Source organism: Apiospora marii, assembly GCF_038362585.1.
Source record: "Apiospora marii strain CBS 49790 chromosome Unknown utg000006l_segment0_segment0, whole genome shotgun sequence".
Classification (NCBI taxonomy): Eukaryota; Fungi; Ascomycota; class Sordariomycetes; order Amphisphaeriales; family Apiosporaceae; genus Apiospora; species Apiospora marii.
Genome location: NW_027117378.1, coordinates 1,254,641 through 1,270,995, shown reverse-complemented (window position 1 = coordinate 1,270,995; position 16,355 = coordinate 1,254,641). Strand labels below are relative to the sequence as shown.

Genomic DNA, 16,355 nt, shown 5'->3' with positions numbered 1-16,355 from the left:
GTCAATTCATCCTCCTACGGTGAGGCCATTGTACCTCCCGTACTTCCTTCCCCGCAACAACCCGGGAACTCGTCATGATAACCAGCCCTCAACTGGATACCCATTCGGTCTGGTCTATTGAAGATAAACAACAAGCCTTGGAAGATCGCCAGGCCCCCCTCGTCGAGGTGGAGATGAGCTTGTCCTTACCCCCGGCCGATATAGCTTTGCTCGAGTACCGAGCCGACGACGATGGAGCTGATCCTACTACAAAGAAACCCTTAAGAGGAAGGTGCTCTGGTGCTTTTCCTTCTGGTTGGTAGCTCCAGAACGCAATGCGCCCCGCCGAATTGGGCCGGCGACAGCGGTGGGACTAGTGAGGGGAGGTCGGCCAATGGCCGGGTTTCGCCGGCTCCGATCAGCGACGGGGCTTGATACCAACAGTAGCGGATCGCCGCCGAAGAGCCAGGCACAGTTGATACCAGTCAGCAGATTTGCCCAGGGAAGATCGACATGACTGGTAGATTTCAGGACGTGAAGATTCTGACTTGAAGGGCAGATGTAGCTATTCACGGATCGTCACCACATGTGGTTTTCCCGGAGACCATTACATAGATGAGAGACCTTCAGTCTCCATCTGGTGTCAATAGGTCACTTCATACTCGAGAATATGGCGAAAGGAAGTTGTATGTGGGAGGCATACACATCATACACATAGATTACTGGGCATTGAAATCAATATCATATCATTAACAGTTTGGACTTGATTTTCCGTCTCTCTTCTCTTCCCTTCCCTCAGATATATAAAAAACGAGCCAAAGAAAGTAAAATTCTCTAGATCCATTTCCATCTCTCCTTTTCTTTTTTCATCAAAGAATACACAATCCATACCCCGGTTGACAATCCAGCAATCCGCAGAGGAGAAGCCCGCCGCACCTGCCATCGCTCCTCTTGCAGCAGACCCCGAACCTGCTGTCCTCGCAGGTGTACCCCGTTCCCGGACCACACGACCCGTCAACGCTGGGGATCAGGGCAGTCGGACGTGGTGGAAGGAGACTGGTGGAGGAAGAGGAGGAGGATGATGTGGGAGAAGTGGAAGTGGTAGTACTAGAATCAGGTCTACTGGTGGTAGAGGTAGTGCTTTGTTTAGTGGAAGTTGTTGTTGATGTTGTCGGGGTAGGGGTAGCTGGAGGAGACTCGGGAGAAGAGGTAGTGGTAGTGGTAGTAGGGGAAGGGGAAGGGGAAGGGGATTCGCTTGCCTGGCATCCGGCTCCAAAATCGGGCTGGCATCCCTCGCCGCAGTAATCGACCGTACTACCGCACCAGCCGTGGGCCGAGCAGCAGTCGCCGAACCCGGAGCCCACGCACGTGATGTCGCCGCCGCAGTCGCCGTCGATGCTCACTTTCAAAGTCGAAGTCGGCGCGGGCGCAGCGCTGGTCGTGGTCGGCGTCTTCGGCGTCGTCGTGGTGAGCGGGCTGTCGGGGACCCCCGCGCCGGGCCCCGTGGGCAGCTTGGTCGGGGAGGTCGTGGGTGGGATGGGGGAGTCGGCCGGGAGCGTGTTGTCGGGCGCGCTGCAGGTCCCGAACTGAGACTGGCAGCCGCCGCCGCAGTAGTCGATCGAGGCGCCGCACCAGCCGTTCTGCGAACAACCTGGAGAAAGAGGCGAGCAGAGAGCGCTCTTGTGGTTAGGAGAGGAGGGCCACCCGAGGAAGGCTAGGATAGGAGGATGATGGTGGTGATGACCGTTGGGAGGAGAAGGAGCAGGATAAGCGACATACAGTTTCCGTATGCGGACCCCTGGCACGTCACGCCGGTACCGCAAGCGCCGTCGGGGCTGACCTTGAGCGTGGGCGTCGCGGTCGGTTTCGTCGTGGTGGTGGTCGGCCTGGTGGTCGTCGTCCTCTGGGTGGTTGACGTAGGCTTCAGGCAGGCCCAGGTCCCCGTAGGCTCGCGTGTGGTGAAGTCGTAGGCGGGGACGGCGCCCGTTCCCGCGCGGTACCAGTTCTCAGCCGGGTCGCCGAGGCACTGGCCGACGGTGACGGACCGGTAGCCGCTACGGAAGAGCGAGTCCAGGATGTAGTCGGTCAGGTTGTAGACGGTCTGGTAGTGGATGTCGTGCTCGATCTGCAGGTAGCTGTCCTGGCAAGGGTTGGACCCCACGACGGCGTCATCCCAGATGTCCTTGCTCGTCTGGATCTGCTGCGGGTCGTCGTGCAGGTAGCCCTCGGTGTCCAGGTCGAAGTAGATGGCGTGGTAGCCCAGCGTCGACAGCATGTTCTGGCAGGCCCTCTCGCAAATTGAGAAAGGAGGTCTGTACTCAATACATTAGGTCAGTATAGAATCCCTCGCAGAAGGTGCTACTAAATGATTGAATAATCTAGAGTTCAGACCGCATGTAGGTAGGAATGTAGCCAAGGATGTCGTTGAGAGCGATCTCGTTCCAGATCATCTGGTTCTGGGCCTGAGTTGTGGTCATTTGACTGAAGTTCTGGTGAGACCACGTGTGGCTCGCAATTTGGTGACCTTCAGCCGCCATTCGCTATAAAAGAGTCAGGTTTCAGTCATTACTGTGACAGGCAAAAGACAGCCTAGTCAATTGTTGTTAGCTGGCAATTACCTCGATGACGCCTCTCCAAGGGTACTGCGGGTCGTTGATGGCCCCCTTATGCAGGTTATAACCAGTGATGAAAAAGGTAGCTTTGGCATCGGCCTCCTGTCGACGGTGTCAGTCAGTGGTTTCCCGTCCGGTAGCCACGAACTGAAGGGGTATTCACGAACCGCCAACTTATCCAGCAGAGCATCGGTGAAATTGTAAGGGCCGTCGTCAAATGTGAGCGCTATATCGCCCTTGGTCACGCAGTCGTATACGCCGACTCCTCCGTATTGGACCCTTCCCAGCTTTGGTCTCGCGATTCCCGACGTATCGGCTCCGCTGGGCTTCTTGTTGCCATCACAGCCAGGACCGTAGTTTAGCTGGCAATCAGGAGCTGAGCAATAGTCTGCGTCCGATCCGCACCATCTTATAAATCGACGATATCGATTAGTATCGATCCATGGGGCGGCGTTGACAACGATTGGAGAATGAAGAGAGAACACACCCTTCGGCTGAACAGCAATAGCCAGCGGCACAAGACCCACGGCCTGCACCACATCTACCGCTCTTGTTCTGGCGCCCCTGGAGTTTCGCTTCTTGTGGTTGACTCTCCTCATCAGCGCCCTCATTGCTGCTGTGGCGGCGGTCGGGTTGTGCTTCCACTGCTGGTGCTGCTGGCACCACTCGAGCAAACTGGCTGGTATCCTCAGCCAAGGTCTTGCGCGATCTCAGTTCTGACAGAAATTGTCGGCCGCCGATTATCCTAGGCGCAGCATAGGCGGGATCTGCTTGGTGGGCAGTCGAGAGGCCGGCCCAGGCGGCCAGAACCAAGGCAGGTTTCGACCAGATCATAGTAGGCAACTGGCTGGAAATAAGCTATCCAAAGGAAACTGGATGAAGCAGGTTGTCAAAGGCTCTCAGTGGTGTTTTGTGAGTCACATCTGCCAAAGATTATCAACTTTGGATGCGCTCGGTGCTAGCGGCAGAGGCAGGAAAAGGGGTTCCGAAGTTGCTGCCAAGACTTGGACCATATTGGAGAGCCGACCATGGGGTCTATTGCTAAATATATACATCGACTCATTGTGTGTAGGAAAGGAAATAGCAAAAAAATTCAGGTGGTCAAAGACCCGAAAAGCAAAACGAGTTGGGCATATATCCGGATGTTACCCCATTGCAGCTCGCGTTATAGCGTAAAGAGAGATGTGCATGCAAGCTGCAGTAGCATACGCCTGAGCAGTTGCCGATTAGCCTGGTCCACCCCCCTCGACTATATGCAGGTGTGCAGTAAACGTCAACACGCAGCGCAAACCCCTTGCGATTGGTTTCTACCTCGTCACCAAGGACTCACTAAGGGAGATGAAGTATGACAACAATAAGACACATACATCATCAGCTGGCCCCTTGGCGAGCGAGGCTGTTGTTGTCCAAACAAGCTTCAGGGGTTCAATTGGAGCCGATATATCACGATCATCGTCTTGTCGCGCCGGTTCATATACAACCTTACACAAGACGGATGTTGATCCTTCAATTCCTGTCGGCAATTTGGCGTTAGCATCCAAGAGAGGAATGTTCGTCAGAGTATGCTTTATCCATGTCGCTTACACATAGCTGGATCGAGGCTAGACCCGAAGTGTAAGCGACGATGGGAGAATTCAAGGGCATTTATCAGCATAGGTCGTATCTGTAGACGATGTATCGACTTACATGCAAGTTGGTGGACTGATGTGTCTTTGACCACGACAAGGTGGTTTCTGTTGGTGGAATTAGCCCAAATAGACTGCGGGTTGGCTTGTGATACTACCCGGGATCTCCAAGGAATTGGGGCAGATCGATATTAGGCGGAATAGAAATTCAATATTTCCCCTGGTGGTGCATATGCCCCATCCAGCACACACTTCGCTTACTTCCGTTTCAGTGCAGCATCTCATTGGGAACCTATGTAGCAAGTACGCCAATCAGCAAATAAACTGCCTGAATGGATCGTTACCTCGTTGTCGCGGTCATGTTAATTCGGGTGACGAGTTCGCCCGTTAATGCAACTTGAGCTCATCCGCATGCGACATGCACAACGATGACGAAGCGCGGCACAAAAAAAACACCGTGTTCCATTAATAGAGGTGGTATAGGTATATTCTTCTTGACGACCACCATGATGGTCATGATTGACATCTGCTCTTCCTGGTTGATCAAGGGAACGTGTCCATGGCGTGCCAATGTAATGGAACGACGACATCTCTAGCCACCAGTGCAGGGAGCGAGCTTTGCAACCGTCACCCATGATTCTCGCATGCTCTCGCTCCGACTCCTCGACAAGCCTTCTGTGCATATTTGTTGCATTGCAATTCGCTTTGGACCACCCTCTCAAGGGGTTCGTGGTCTATTCAAGAATCGGCTTGAACGGCATCCCAACAGAAGGTTCTTTCTGTTTGGATCCAGATAGCCAGATGTGCAGACTCGAAGGTACTATGCGACCTTGATCGTGTCAGTATCTTACTTTCGCTTGGCATAAATGCTGGGCATTGTGTTGTTGTTTTATTGCTACTTCTGGCAATAATTCAGCCTGTGCTGGGTGAGTGGTCTGATGTGGCTTCTGAACCTTGCTTTTACCCCAGAAGAGACTGCTTGCTTGGTGTTTTTCCGGTAACAGTCTTGTCGTGCTATTTATGGAAAACTGTGCATCAAGGCCTTAATGTAACGTCTTCAAGATCTATCCTCGTCACTTGTAGGGCCCACGAGGTGACCTTCTTTGTCGTCATTAGAACACCGCTCGCGTTCGAGTTTCATATCCATAATGAGGCTCAGCTCGGGGCAGTAGGCGAAGATTTCCTTTCGCTGGGCATGATTGTTCCAGACCGCAGGCGTAAGCGTATTGCCCCCATCTCGGACATGGAAGCCCATAGGGTTCGGAATGTAAGTGTCCTCAACCGCCAACTGACCGTCTGCTGCGGACGCGACCCGGGCACCAGGTAGGACCGAGACCCTCTGCCCAAACCACTCGTCTTCTGGTTGTGTGTCGTTTTGTCGTTCCTGTATCTTGAGGACTCGTTGGATAGCAGATACTTTTCTCAGAGAGAGGCCGCCGTTACCCGCGAATTTGTCATCCGCCGTTCTGTTTCACGGTCAGTCAGCGGAACTAATGCGTGAATGCTGGTGTATAAGTTACCTTGGCGCTCCAGCCCAGTCCCAATGCAACCACTCATTCAAGCTTTCGTTCGAGTTGGCGCAAAGGATGCTGTCGTACTCATACTTCAAGAGCCACTCCACCCCAGTTAGAAACTCGGCATAGAAACGCTTGTCTGTCAGGAGCCGATGGACCTTTTCCTTGCTGTCGATCTCCCAAGGTTCGGGGAGCACCATGAGGTCCAGTTTTCCGATGGCCTGCTGGTGCTTGGTGGCAAAGCTGCGACCGACGCTGATAGCGGATTTGTTGGAGCCGACGAACACGAAGCGCCAGTCTGGAGGAACCACGGTGATCATGTGCAAGATCTGGGGCACGAGATGGGGGAGCGGGCGCGGCTCGATCAGGAGCGCCACCTTGGACGTATTGTAATTCTTACGCAAGTCGTTCCCATCCCGGTTGGGATGCCAATCGATTTTGACAGATGGAATCCTTTGCCGCGCCTCGTCTAGCCTCGACTTGAAATGGGCCTCTATCTTGGGCTTATAATGAGGGATGAGCCCGGCGATGAACCAACTTGGAGTTGCGAGGTTAGTGGACAAGGCGTGAAAGAATGGGGAGTCAAGAACATAACATACGTTATCGCCAACGAAACCACGACGAGGATTCTGGTCCTGTTCAGGTGAAATAGGGAAACCAACGAACTGCGCAACGAGGCTGCCATGGCGGCGTGTGGTAGGCACCGAAAAGTGCGCGCAAGGGAATTTCGCAAGGTCGGCTGATCAGTCAAGAAGAAAGAGTGCAACGAAAGGTCAGGAATCAGAGAGAGATAGACAGACAAGGTGTGCCAAGGGAGAAGGAGAAAAGGGATTAGGTGATGCGGTTCGCGTATGCCGAATCGCAAACTGTCTGTCTCACGACAACGTGGTACAGAACTAGGATGGGGCGCCGAGGATGTGAGGTATCTGGGCTGACAGCATTGTTGTCGCAATGAAGCCGACTGGGTGGCTGATGACTGATGCCACAAAACAAGGACGGGGGCAACAGGCAATTGAATCCAATCTGACGGCAAAAGCAGTAATACGGAATAACAAGCAAGGCTTAGTAGAGGATCAGGATTCCAGCTCTCGCCCTTCTAAGCCAAACCGGCGGACGCATGCCTCTTGCGTCTTGCTGATGCTAGTGGAGTAGTCAAAGGCTCGTGTTAATAGGACCAGAAACTAGGAGATAGTCAAGGTTTGGAGTCGTCTTCCCAAAAGAGCTACCTGTGTGCATCTTGGGCGAACCCTTTGGGACTTTTTGAGGGTGTACCTCTTGCCATGGATGGTAGTTGCATGTGTGACATGGAAGGCAGCGGAATAAGCATTTCACCATTTTTAGTCCCAACCCCCATTCGGCCAATTTATTGGCATGTATTCTTTTTTTTTTTATCACTCGAAGCAAGAAACCACACATATGGTGCTGCACCCATGGCGTTCAGCTACACTTTCAGCTGATATGCATCGTTCGTTGCACAGACGGGGCTTCTGATATGGGGTTTGAAGCCGTGGAGATTGGGAGATGAGGGATCAAGCCTGATCAAAAGGCTACCACCACTCAGTTCGTCTCAGTTTATCATCAGAGCCCTATACTATCGTACCACAGCCCTTCTCGAACAGCAGTAAATGAGGGATATCTCGTGCATGTCAGCCTGCGCCGCCCAGGATGGGCCGGGTCATACAACAATGACATCAGCAACGTCTTGAGTGGCGGCAGTATGATCGTTCGATACGAATTGGAGGGTGATGGTGGTAAAGTTTGGGGGAATATACGAGCAGCAATAGGCAGCAGGCTATCAGAACAACCCTGATTATCCTAGCATCTAGAACCAAATAGTCTATGTGACTGCCGGCAAGATCCTGAGAGGGCGTTCACTAGGAGCCTGAGGACAGATGCATTTTATATGTTACGGAGCCAGCCTCGAGGCTTGCGTTCAGTTACAGCGCCCCACCAATGAAGTTGATCTTCCGGAGAGGGGGCGGGACGGGTTGCGGTTGCTCGGTTGATAGGCGCAGGGGTCTGTCTGGTTCGGGGTTGATGAGATATCGACTGCGGCCACGAAAACATTTCGACGAATCGCCGCCGGCCTCGCGAGTCTGTTATGCGAGAATTTCCAGGGTGTACGTACATCCACTAAGCCTCGAACTGTTGCAGTAGGTAAGATCAATGTAAGCACACCTATACAATCTGGTGTCCTGTTTCAAAACACGACAGTCAATTAAATCTGGGATATCTCAGCTGGCTAAGTCTTTCCCCTGTTAGAAAAGGCGGAGGGCGGGAGAGTAAGCGGTACTTCCGTCATTCTTGGAAGCATCGAATCAGGGGGTCTCTGGCATGTTCGTCTATTCTTAGCATACCAGGAGGGCTGGTCTTCCCTTGTCAAGCTGTATTATTCAATGCTCTTTCCCTCTGCTTAGTGCTTACACGACGTGCAAGGTTGTCAAACAAAAAGGATCCACGATGCGATTCCTCTTGATGTACGTCGGCCAGCTCCTCCATTTCCGCCCACCGAATCCAGAAATTAAGCCTGATGTTGGGGGAGCACAACATTGTCCTCAACTTGGAGTGGTTGATGATGATAACCGAATTCGCGTCACCTTGTCACACCCACACTAACACATCGACCTAAAAATGCGTAGCTACCTCCTCTGCGCAGGTATCCCCAAGCCATTGAGAGGCTAGGTAGGATAACACGACACACCAATCCGCGCGGGCTGAGACATCCCACCCTCCAAGACAAGGCCTATGATGCGAACCGCCCCGAAACCCTTCTGAACCCTACTTCCCTCCCGCTGTCTCCCCCCACTGTCTCTCCCCTCCTCAACCAGGTCCTCGGGAATCATTTGTTGACTTGTATGCCTATCTTGGTATTCCTTTCCTGACCCCAGTCTTTCCTTATTATGTCTTCCCGTCACGAAGAGAGGACCATGGACCATTTATGGGACAAATCCAAGACGGCGGCCTACTCGATATGGTCGTGCACAACACGACGGATGCGCATCGCCGGCGCATTATTCGCCTTCTTGTGAGTAGCCGCCTTGGTTCCGGGGGTGAAAGTGGACAGAGACGACTGACAAGGTTACTTACGACAGCATCTTCGCCTTCTACTTCTCCATACCTACGATCAAGACGGTAGATGTGCCTAAGATATCCCTAAACTATCCCGAGCCGGTGCGCTCGCCCTACAACGAGAGCAAAGTCGCATTGCTCATCGAGAACCGAGAGAACCCCATCTTGGCACCGCTGATGCTGCACTTCATGTCTGTCGTCCCGCCCGACTGGCGCTTCCGCTTCATGGGCTCCTTGGAGTCGGTGCGGTCCATCAACCAGTCCATGGCCATCCGCGAGCAGGTCAGCGCCGGCAAGCTGGACCTGACCTACATCCCGTCCAACATGAGCACGGCGGGCCAGGAGATGATCAGCCGCTTCCTGACCAACTTGTGGCTGTACGAGACGGTGCTGCAGCCGGCCGAGTGGCTGCTCGTCTTCCAGACGGACAGCATTCTGTGCGCCAACAGCCGCCAGAACATCAACGACTACCTCGACTATGACTGGGTCGGCGCGCCCTGGAACCCCAACGGCAAGTTCGGCGGCAACGGAGGCCTCTCGCTGCGCCGCGTCAGCTCCATAATCGAGATCCTGCGCGACCAGGTCCGCGTCGACGGGTCGCAGCCCGAGGACGTCTGGCTCGCCGAGCGCCTCGGCCACCGCCCGGGCGCCAAGATGGCCAACGGCACCATCTCGCTGACCTTCAGCGGCGAGATGCACGCAGGAGACAAGGAGAAGATCGACAAAGCGGCAGCGGCCCGGCCCAACGGCACCCTCGAGGCCGTCGAGCACGGCGACTACGTCAGCGGGCTCGACGACTGGCGCGAGGGCCACTACGAGCCTATGGGCTACCACACGGGCGGTACCGGCGTCATGCTGCACAGCGGCATCTGGGGCACGCCCGCGATGCGGAAGCACATATGGGACTACTGCCCCGAGGTCAAGATGACCCTGTTCATGGACGCGGCCCAGTACGTCCCCGGCAACTGTAGAGCCAACTGGAAACGGGACGAGCTGGGCGCCATGGTAGAACCTCCAGGCTCGGTGGGATACAACGACGTCGGGTACGGAACCGAAATCATCGACGGCGTCGAGTACCCGATGCTGCCGCAAATGGTCCCCTGGTGAGAGATTGCGACCGTGGTCGTGGAGGCGGACATATAGCAGTGAACTTTGACAATTATATTCCTAGAGCGTTGCATTTGAGGGGGGAGTCGTAGAGGGGAAAGGGGTCTTTGGCTCCAAGAAAGAGACATTTGTAACATTATGGACTTTTGTATGGAAAAGCGTATGAACAGGCGTTCAAGGTGGCTGGCTGGTCAAGAGTTTACAGGTTCGCAAACCAGCTCGAGAGTTGATTAGCTACGACTACATGGCATCTCGACGAAATCAAAACTTATGATATTCTTTTAAGGTGACGAATATGCGCATCCCGCTTGCGGTTGACAACAATTAGTAACAACGACAACGACATTTCTGATGGTTAAAGGAGGTGATTTATTACGTTGTGGAAATTGACTTTGGTATGTTTGTGTCAACATGCCGGCAAAATGCATCCCCCGCACTCTCGGATATTTCGCTAAGGTCACGAACCGATCATCCTTGTTGCCGGAGAATGCGTCTATGCAAGTACCTATCCGTTGGTCTCCAGAAATAGGTACAGTCTTGGGGGTTTCTTCTTACCTACCTACAGCTCTCGTATCTCCCATCCCTTGCATGCTGTAAACGCCTGTAAACCCGTCTTCACATTCCGTCTTCATTTTTTGTTTGCACGCGATGGCTGCTCCTCAACCACCTGCCCCTCGCTTACACAACGACGTATATCCATTCATATATCCGTCAAAGTTCCGCGGGTCCCTGCAAGGCAAAGTCGCCCTGATTACCGGTGCGTACATTCGCTGATGTGACTCGCCAAATATGACATTCCGATATTCTGTCAGCTGCCGACTCCGTGTCTGCCAGCTTCGTGTCTGGCACTTGTGTGAAAAAGGAAAGAAAAAGAGTAGAGAGAAATCACGACGAGGATGGATGGTGGTTTAGGATGGGTTTCCTAACCTCCCGAGCCCCTTCCCCCTCTCCTTTGTCTGTGTCTGTGAACTGGAGTGAAGACTCGCCGATGGTCACGCCTGACGTATCATTTCATCGCAACAGGCTCCGCCGGCGCCATAGGCCAAGCCGTAGCAGAATGCTTCGCCGTCGCCGGCGCGAAGATGGTCTTGGCCTATAACCAGACGCAACCGGCAACCAAGGAGCACTTTACAGGCCTAGGGGCGGCCGACGTGCTGGCCGTCCAGTGCAACGTCGCGGAGCTGCCGAGCTGCGAGGAGCTTGTGCGCCAGGTATGCCCGTTTCTTCTGCGGACCCAGGACGAGCAGGAAGTAGCTGATGGGTGCTATCTATCAATATCCAGGCTCTTGAGGCGTTCGGTACGGTCGATATCTTGGTCAACAATGCGGGCGCCAATGGGCTGGAACCGGTAGGTTATTCCGGGGTTTGCCCTTTTACCCCTGACGGCAGTCTTTCACCCCTTGCTTTCTTGATAGGTTGCTTCCACGATTACCCGCTAACCAACGCCGAACGCCCCTTGCATACGGCGACAGATGCACGTGCAGTCCCCAGACTCCTTCATCCACGACCTGGCCGTCAACCTGCACGGTCCCTACTACCTGATGCGGCTGCTGATGCCGGGCATGCGCGTGAAGCGGTCCGGCTGCGTTCTCAATATCACGTCGCGGGCCGGCGTGCTGCCCAACGTGCCCTTCAGCACCAGCTACCACGCCAGCAAGGCCGCCCTCATCAACCTGACGGGCTGCGTGCAGAGCGAGGCCGACGTCGACGGGCTCGACGACATACACCTGTACGCGCTGCACCCGGGCGGCGTGCGGTCCGAGATGACCCTGAACAGTGGGTGTCACTATTCCCTCCCCCCCTCTCTCTCCCCACCCCTTTTCCTCCCCCCTTTCTCGGTGTCCGGACCTTGCTAGAAAGACAAGCTCACCAGAAGGACTCCAGAATACAAAAACGCCCCAACCACCCTCCCCGACCACCCCGCCCTCGCCGCCAAACTGACCGCCCGCGTCGACGCCTACAACGACTCCCCCCACCTGAACGGCATGACGTGCGTGGCGCTGGCGACGGGGCTCGCCCGGCACGTCCTGCGGGGCCGGTACTTTGACGTCGGCCAGGACCTCGAGGACGTGCTGGCGGGGCCGGCATCGGCGGCCATCGAGGCGGACCCGGAGCTGTACACGCTGCACACGCGGTATCTGGGCACCGTCCCCGACAGCTCGGGCGCGGTGCTGGACCCGCCGTTTGCGTTCCCGGGGTTCTAGGAGACGAGGAAGGACTATTGCTTCCCCTGGGTTGATTTCTTGGTCTGGATTAGTGCTCACGCATGTTCGATAACGAACCGTCTTTATGGAACATGAATTTGTGAAATCTGAAGCAAGTTTATCTAAATGACTGTCACATAGAATATCATTATCAGCAAGTTGTGCCCCTTCATTGTCAAGATTAGCCAACCAGGGCCCGTTGATTACTACTATTAAGGAACCAGCCCTCGAGGATTGGCTAACCACAGATGCTCCAATAGAGGAAGATAGTTATACATCGCCCATAGCAACAAACACACACGTAGGGTGGTTATAGATAGATAAACATGATTTTCGGAGACGCCCGCTCTCTTCACACCTTTTTCTTATTAGATATATGCCCTAGGTAGTGCAGTGCAGCCAGTGATACCATCAGGGAGGAGTTGTTGCTGAAGATCCTTTTCACCCAAACGCCCCTTTCGCAACCCAGCCAGTTCTTGTATAATAAGTATGTAGGTCATGTCCAATCTCGTCTTCCACGAGTACCCCTGTTCTTTTAGTAGATTCCGAGAACATCCCCAGCCCACCGATAGATGGGCGACATTGCAACAGATAGTGATATCATACGATGCCATGACCGTAATTGGTTTAAACAGTAAAGACAGTCGGCAGTATTGTAAACAATGGCAAAATAGGACATGTGCAAACAGGCAAGAGATAGCGAGACGCGAAAGCCTCCAGATTGGGAACAATGGCGTGTTTAGCTACTAGTTCAAGGGAAAACAGTGGCTGCGAGAAGGGAAAAGAATATGTGATTGCTCGCCGATCTCCAGTTCTATGGGGGAATATGCTGCTGTGGAACGATAAACATGTATAATGCCTAGGTAAAGCGAAGTGATGTAAAATGACAAATAAGGGGCCCAGGCAATTGTCAGCGAGCCACTGGTCGCGGACACAGTGTTCTTGCTCACGGACACCCCCCAAGTCCCGGGCCCTCCGCCGCTATGCATTCGTATGGTATCGTGGGCTTGAAACATCGCTGAAGTTTCGTATCATCGAGTATTATAGGACGACGAGCGACAGTGCGCAGGCGTGCCCAAAATGTGGAGCACAGTGTGTATCCCAAGAAAATGGAAAATAAATAAGAAATATACTGGTTGGTGAAAAGCAAGCAGAATGTCTCGTCCATATGATTGAAGGACGAGCCGTATTTTCTGTGCGTCATTACTTCGTTGCGTCGAGGTTGTTGTAGCTGCTGGGTATCGTAGTGGATAGAGGTAACCAAAAAAAAACTTCAAATAGGAAACGTCTAAATTTCTTGAATCCAAATCTGCCATCGTCAAATTAGTATGTTGCATAGTACTGCGAGCGTTCTGATTGAAACTTACCTCCATCTTGCCAACGTCTTGTTTTTGTTTCCGTGCCAGCGACTTGGCGCTCATCATGGCGATATCCAAATCATCCTGGTCACCCATAGTGATCATATCAGATGGATTCGATGAGTCCTCATCGCGGACCCTGATCTTGAAACGGCGGCGGAGACCAAACTTCTCGCGAATACGGTCCTGCAGATCCGCAAATTCCACGGCAGAACCGACCATGATGTATCGAACATCTTCGGAATGTACCTTGATGCGGATCTTGCGGATGTCTGGTCTCCTCGAGCCACCGCGGGATGATCCAGACATCGAATTTGTCGGCCTTCGTTGAGGGATCATCTCAAAGTCACCCTCATCGAAGGAATCGTAGTCGCTGCCCTCAGGCTCGTCATCGTATCGGTTGTTGTTGCGGCGACGTGTGGAAGTGCTGCTTCTCGGGTCACCTCCGCCATCGTACATGTCATACACATCATCAGGGTACCCGTCGTCATCCCGTGGCGCGCGGCTTCTGGTATCTCTCTGTGAATAACCTCGGTTCGGCGGCGACCTCGTGGCAACGGATGCTGCACGAGAAGGTGCACGTGACGGTCCTCGGCGCTCTTCCTGAGGCGAGGCCCTCGTGTAGCTGTTGTTCCTAACTGGGTCTGTGTTCACCCTGAGGGGCATCGGCTTAGGCCCATTCCTGACAGAAGCACCACGGCTCATGGGAGCTGGCTTGTCGTTCTCGGGGGGCGGAGTAGGCGGGAAGTTGGCTCCGCCACCACCTCCTCCACCACCAGGAGGGACTGGCATCCGGCTCTGCAGGCCAGGCTTCACAAGATTTGTGGCAGCGAAGGAAATGTTGTCAGATGGGCGGTCATCCTTGACGCTAGCTTTGCCGGCGTTCTTGATCTCAGAGCCAGCGAAACCCGTGAAGGCGTTGGCACGGTCTGAAGCAGCAACCAAACGGGCCTTGCCCAGATAATCCTTGGTCTTCAAATTCCGCACCTTTGCATCGTTAGGCCTGTAGACGACGCCCACCGGAATCGAGAACACGGTGTATCCCTATTCAACAGTTAGCACTAGTCTTCAAAGGGAGGGTCAGTTTGTTCAAGGGCTGCAAACCTCTGCTTCTTCACGAATAGCCTCGTCGATGACATTGTGATCCTCAACAACCTTCTCCTTCACGGCATACTGCAAGTCTTGCAGACCGGCGTCCTTTTGTTGCAGGTAGATGTAGCATAGACCTCGGTTGAACAGGACCTCGCAAGAGTATAGCTTGAAGAGAAGACCCAATTGAGCATAGTCAATCATTGTGTTGCCTCGGAGGTATAATAATGTGTCGTTGAAGTTCGCCAGGGCCTCCTCGAAGTCACCTAGTAGAAAGTTTGAGACGCCTTGCTGAAAGTAAGCCACGGCGAGGTATTGATCCAGGCGGATAGCTCGTTGATAACATTCGACCTAGTCGGGCTGATTAGTAACAGTGCATTCGCGCTGAGCTGTAGTATCATCCAATTCGACTTACAGCTTTCTCGTGCTCACCCAGGGTGGCGTGGATAACACCCATATTGAAGAGGATCTTGGAGGTATCGGCGATGCTGTCGAATTCCTTCAGAGCTTCGTCGAATTCATTGTTGTCGTAACGGCCGAGGGCCGCAACCCACGTCTCGATTTCCTGCGCAGAGTGTCAGTAGAGCTATCTCTCGCTACGGATCGATTGACCCATGGCAAAGAAAGTGGGCGGATGGGACATACCTGTTTCAACGACATGGTGAAGTTGTGTGTGAGGAATGCAATTCAAAAGGTTGAGATGCGTTTTCCTGGAGGCCGTAAAGGCAAGAAGCCGCACTGCGACTTTGTCTGCCGTTTCTGAAACCCGCCTGTCTCTGATTTCCTGAACCAAATTCTAATGCACCCAGTGGGGTCGATTGTAGTGGCGGTTAGGGGAGGGGTTCCAATGGGTGCTGGGAAATGCCCTTTTTTGAATGAATGGCCCAGCTCCCTCGCTCTAAGATTGACTAGCCTCTGTGCTCTTGTAGCTCCCCGCTCACAGTCTTGGCTTTGCAACTTATTGGTCTTGGTCGGGTGACTCGGATTAAGGAGCAATCTAAGACTTGCTCACGCGGGTCTCTTGGTGGTAATTATTAGTAGGCGAAAATCGAATGAGGCTCCGATGAAATCCTGATTCCTCCTTCTGTGCCTGCGTCTCGGATTTGCTACCGTCCAAGATCGGTCCCGGATTCTTGGGTTGTTGGTGCGGATAAGCGCGCTGAACCTGTGTTGGTTGGCTGGGTCTGTTGGCGGGAGTGATTACTTTCGTCGCTACGCTGCGCAGGTACACATGCACAACGGCCCACGAGCAAACAGCTGATATGATGGTTGTGTCGTGGTGTAGCTCCTGTTTGCTACCTAGGCTCTGGGCGGCTAAGGGTGCTGAGAGATTCCAGCGGTGATAGGCGGATTATACAGCGGATTCGGTCTTTCTTTTTGTCCCAAGTGTACCGGAAATGACTGACAGAATTAGGGTAAGTCGACCGGATAGCGACTTTGCGGAGAGTTGCTACTGCTATTTCCTCGGAAAATTTAGTCAGGCTGGAGAATAGGCAAGTAGGGGGATGCAAAAGTTAAGTAGGTTGGGTGCGAGAAGGAGTGGATGGGTTCAATTCGACAGCGAAGCCAGCACGCGGTACGGGGACTTGGAGGGTGGCTGAGTCGGGGAGGATATGGGACTCGGTGGGAAAGAGGAATGCTCGAATGGCAGGTCAATGCCAAGAAGCTCCAGATGGGAAAAGAATGGTGAATTCTGGGATGCCGCTGGCGAGGGTTGCTGGGTATATCATGCAGCAGTATGCACTCAACGCCTTTTGCCTGGGATCAACGGTCCGTTGTAAGTGAAGTGGGGACCGAG

General features: G+C 53.6%; 5 protein-coding genes across 5 annotated transcripts; 2 read left to right on the top strand and 3 right to left on the bottom strand.

Moving 5' to 3' along the window:
* Positions 1 to 1,125: 1,125 nt before the first annotated feature.
* On the bottom strand, positions 1,126 to 3,425 carry PG985_010143 (peptidoglycan-N-acetylglucosamine deacetylase; the record flags this gene model as incomplete). Its single annotated transcript, XM_066829911.1, has 7 exons — positions 1,126 to 1,238; positions 1,295 to 1,693; positions 1,759 to 2,291; positions 2,371 to 2,519; positions 2,598 to 2,693; positions 2,759 to 2,999; positions 3,115 to 3,425. The coding sequence occupies 7 exons, from the start codon at positions 3,423 to 3,425 to the stop codon at positions 1,126 to 1,128; spliced, it is 1,842 nt and encodes a 613-aa protein (XP_066682301.1).
* Positions 3,426 to 5,273: 1,848 nt separating this feature from the next.
* On the bottom strand, positions 5,274 to 6,415 carry PG985_010142 (uncharacterized protein; the record flags this gene model as incomplete). Its single annotated transcript, XM_066829910.1, has 3 exons — positions 5,274 to 5,682; positions 5,737 to 6,267; positions 6,330 to 6,415. 3 exons carry the CDS (start codon positions 6,413 to 6,415, stop codon positions 5,274 to 5,276), a joined length of 1,026 nt encoding a protein of 341 aa, XP_066682300.1.
* A 2,242-nt stretch (positions 6,416 to 8,657) lies between these two features.
* Positions 8,658 to 9,906, top strand: PG985_010141 (uncharacterized protein; the record flags this gene model as incomplete). The annotated part of the gene is made up of 2 exons (XM_066829909.1): positions 8,658 to 8,755; positions 8,823 to 9,906. 2 exons carry the CDS (start codon positions 8,658 to 8,660, stop codon positions 9,904 to 9,906), a joined length of 1,182 nt encoding a protein of 393 aa, XP_066682299.1.
* Positions 9,907 to 10,554: 648 nt separating this feature from the next.
* On the top strand, positions 10,555 to 12,110 carry PG985_010140 (uncharacterized protein; the record flags this gene model as incomplete). The annotated part of the gene is made up of 5 exons (XM_066829908.1): positions 10,555 to 10,663; positions 10,930 to 11,117; positions 11,189 to 11,254; positions 11,379 to 11,682; positions 11,791 to 12,110. The coding sequence occupies 5 exons, from the start codon at positions 10,555 to 10,557 to the stop codon at positions 12,108 to 12,110; spliced, it is 987 nt and encodes a 328-aa protein (XP_066682298.1).
* Positions 12,111 to 13,398: 1,288 nt separating this feature from the next.
* On the bottom strand, positions 13,399 to 15,217 carry PG985_010139 (Neutrophil cytosol factor 2; the record flags this gene model as incomplete). The annotated part of the gene is made up of 5 exons (XM_066829907.1): positions 13,399 to 13,419; positions 13,478 to 14,512; positions 14,573 to 14,908; positions 14,973 to 15,122; positions 15,203 to 15,217. The coding sequence occupies 5 exons, from the start codon at positions 15,215 to 15,217 to the stop codon at positions 13,399 to 13,401; spliced, it is 1,557 nt and encodes a 518-aa protein (XP_066682297.1).
* Positions 15,218 to 16,355: the final 1,138 nt, after the last annotated feature.